The sequence below is a fragment of the Trachymyrmex septentrionalis genome, unplaced genomic scaffold (assembly GCF_001594115.1).
Source record: "Trachymyrmex septentrionalis isolate Tsep2-gDNA-1 unplaced genomic scaffold, Tsep1.0 scaffold279, whole genome shotgun sequence".
In the NCBI taxonomy this organism is placed as follows: Eukaryota; Metazoa; Arthropoda; class Insecta; order Hymenoptera; family Formicidae; genus Trachymyrmex; species Trachymyrmex septentrionalis.
The window spans coordinates 463,747-467,210 of record NW_017305440.1 but is presented as its reverse complement, the minus strand read 5'-3'; the positions used below and the strand labels follow the sequence as shown (position 1 = coordinate 467,210).

Genomic DNA, 3,464 nt, shown 5'->3' with positions numbered 1-3,464 from the left:
TTGAAATATTTAGGATAATTTAAAATATCCATTTTATATAATTAATTATACGTACTATAGTATAATCACTAATTATATTTGATATTTGATATAATCAATATACATGATTAGGTAGAAATATATTATCATTAATGTTATAGTTTCACATCGATTTTAGTTTTATACTAAGAGCGGTATAAAATAATAATTGTTAGCTAAATACGCGTACAAAAAGTGCTATCTAAAGATTTATGAAATGATTTTTTGTTATAGTTCAAAAAGACGGTGGTACACAATTAAAACTAGTTATTGATTATGGCGACAACATGCAGGCATTGTTTAAACCGATGCGGTAAGTATGTAGTTAATACGTATTATATTTAATATTATAATTTTTTATTCTTTTGTCTCAAACAAAAATATTATAAATAATATAAAAACTAAGGCTCAAATAATTTACAAAATTAATATAACAAAAATAGAGCTACGAGTTAAGCAAGGTCTGTTACTAAAAAACAAATAGTTTATTGTAATAAACGTTTCGACCCCAATTGGATCATTCTCAATGTTAACCTTGACACAATTTAAAAATCAACTACTCATTTAAATGACAAAATCTTGACAAAACATGTGATATGATTTAACTAGAAATTATAATAATATCATATTCATCGTTGTGAATATACTACTATTGTTGTGGATAGTGAGAATTGTTCGATATATGAATGTGAAAACATAGATACAACATTATTCATATACGTATATAAACATGAAAATGTAAATATATTACAATACTTAGTGGTCGTTAATAGTTGTCTTATAGAGTAAACTTTAAAAAGTCACAAAGGTTTAGAATTATAGACATTAACTGAATGACTAATGAAACAACTCTGAGTTTAAAATAATATTTAAAATATTATATTAATGCAATGATGAGGTATTTCAAAATTTTATCTAAATGAAATGTACAAATTTCTATAAATATTGATGATATATTAGAAATATAAATAAATATGAATATAAACATAATTTAATATAATAAATATGAATATAAACATAATAATAAACATCTCGGCGTGCGTAAGAGAGCTTCTATAACTTGAAATAAGATTACACAGATCTGCTCCCTGCTCATGTGCGTGTGTGCATACGTGAGTTCAGTTTTTTAACTAAAATCTTTGAAGGTTCGAACTGTCTCAGATGACGTTATAGCGTGTCATATGGTACACTGACTCATATCTAGGACTTTACAAGTGCGTTTGACTTGTAACAGGCATCTAAGAACGTCAATTACAGAAGAAGGGTTTTAATTACGTTTTTCAGTGATTTCCTCCTCACTCCGAAAACCCCTTTAAAATAAATAATCCTAAGTCTTGAGAGTAACGAGATTACAATAAAAAAAAAGAAACTTAACGTGCACAGGCCACATTAATTGCATTTCTATGAATATATTATCTGTCATAATACACTGTATTTGCATTATGAAAAAGTTAAAATAATAGATATTTTACTACACACTATATATTTTACTACACACACACACGCGCGCGCGCGCACACGCACACACATAGTGATGTATAGTATGTAGGACATGAAATTCTTTATATCCTGTTAATTCAATGTATAAAAATTCACGCGCTCATATAAGTACATCTAGTCTTCCTATTTGTAATATTTTGAATTGATTTTCTCGTATACATGTGAGTGCGTATATGCATGTATGTATATATATTCTGATTAGGTATCATTATATAGCACTAATTAGGAACAATTTCATGCAAATTACGACGAGAGGTTAGCTTCTATGACCTGTGAGAACGATGGCGGTGAAACCACAGAATGTCGTAAAGTTCTTGGCGTATCTTGAGATCACAGGCAGACAGCGCGCAAAATTATTTGGGCAGTTTGTTGGTGCAACGGCGCCATGAAATGTTATTACGATAACCACCCAAGTTAACATCAAAATATTGCTCAAATCGCTGTTTTAATTTCATACACAATCTATATAACGCTTTACATTTATTTCTACTATGGTTACTATAATTTATTTTAAATAAATTAAAATTCAAATTTAAATAAACGTTTAAAAATAAATGATTAATAATTTGGCTATATTTGATAAAGTAAGTAAAAAAAAAAATAATCCCTTATAGGTATCAACTCAATTATTGTTTTAATGTTTCTAACTTCTAAGTTACGTTTACATTAAAAAAAAATATCTTAAATAAAATTTTTCTGTTTTCTTTGCATAAAATCTAAAAGTGTAAAAATATAAAGTTTTATATAGGATTTTTTATCTAAAATTTCAAAATTAATTTCTTTCTTCCAAAACAAAGGCAAAAGATAATATACAATAATTTTATCATCACAAGATATTTTTTACCTCTTGCACAACTTTTTAATGATAGATCTTAAATCAATTTAAAGTTTATTTCTTCTTAGTACAGAAACGGAAAATAAATTTCTCAATTCTTAGCATAATTGTAATTACGTTAAAATTCAAAATTTTACACTTTCTTTATTAATCACTTATAATTTGAAAATGATAATTTGATAATGCGATGATACCAGTTGTAAAGTGGTTTTTGCTTTAAATTAAAGCAATTTTTTTTTTAAATTGATAATTAAAAAAGTGTGTATAAAACATTTTATATATATTGTATAATATTTGGTAATACGTTTAAAAATAAATGATTAATAATTTGGATATATTTGATAAAGTAAGTAAAAAAAAAATAATCCCTTATAGGTACCAACTCAATTATTGTTTTAATGTTTCTAACTTCTAAGTTACATTTACATTAAAAAAAAAATATCTTAAATAAAATTAAACATAAGTTGGGGGTAAAATCATACAGAGATGAGAAAATAAATCCTTATTCTATTTGATCTTGTACTTAAAATACTTACGTGTTCAGTAATTCTTGTTATATACTGTATTATTATAACATCGTTACAGAAATTATATATTTCAATATTATAAATTATATATTTCATATTGTAACATTATGCTAACTTAATGTGTAATAGGAATGATTAAAATACAAAAAAAGTAAATAAGCAAATGACATAAAATTTACATATACAGGGTCCGGCAAAATGATCCCCACATTTTAATCTTTAATAAAAACGCCATTGTAAATGCTATTTAGATTTTATTTTTATTAACTGAAAATGTATGCTATGCCATTTGTTTTTATTGAGTTTTGAAAATTACAGAGTCCAAGTGGCGACCATTTTTTTCGATACACATTCGAAGCTGATTTCTAAAAGTTTCCATCACTCGAGCAGTAATTTGAGGCGATATTCCTGTAATTTCTTGGCGTATTGCTGCTTTCAATTCGTCAATGGTTCGGGGGTGGTGTTGAAAAACCTTCGCTTTCAGGTAGCCCCAAAGGAAAAAGTCGCATGGGGCAAGATCGGGTGAACGCGCAGGCCACCCAACGTCTGCACGTAACGAGATTACGCGTCCTGGAAACATTTCC

General features: G+C 27.0%; 1 protein-coding gene across 2 annotated transcripts in view; it reads left to right on the top strand.

The window, feature by feature from the left end:
- The first annotated feature begins 243 nt into the window (after positions 1-243).
- Positions 244-3,464, top strand: part of LOC108749241 (extracellular serine/threonine protein CG31145) — a 168,223-nt gene continuing 165,002 nt past the window's right edge. For both annotated transcript variants that reach the window (XM_018487808.1, XM_018487807.1), the window contains exon 1: positions 244-331. In XM_018487808.1, coding sequence (XP_018343310.1) covers positions 306-331 — 26 coding nt within the window. In that variant the 5' untranslated portion in view covers positions 244-305. The remainder of the gene's footprint in view (positions 332-3,464) is intronic.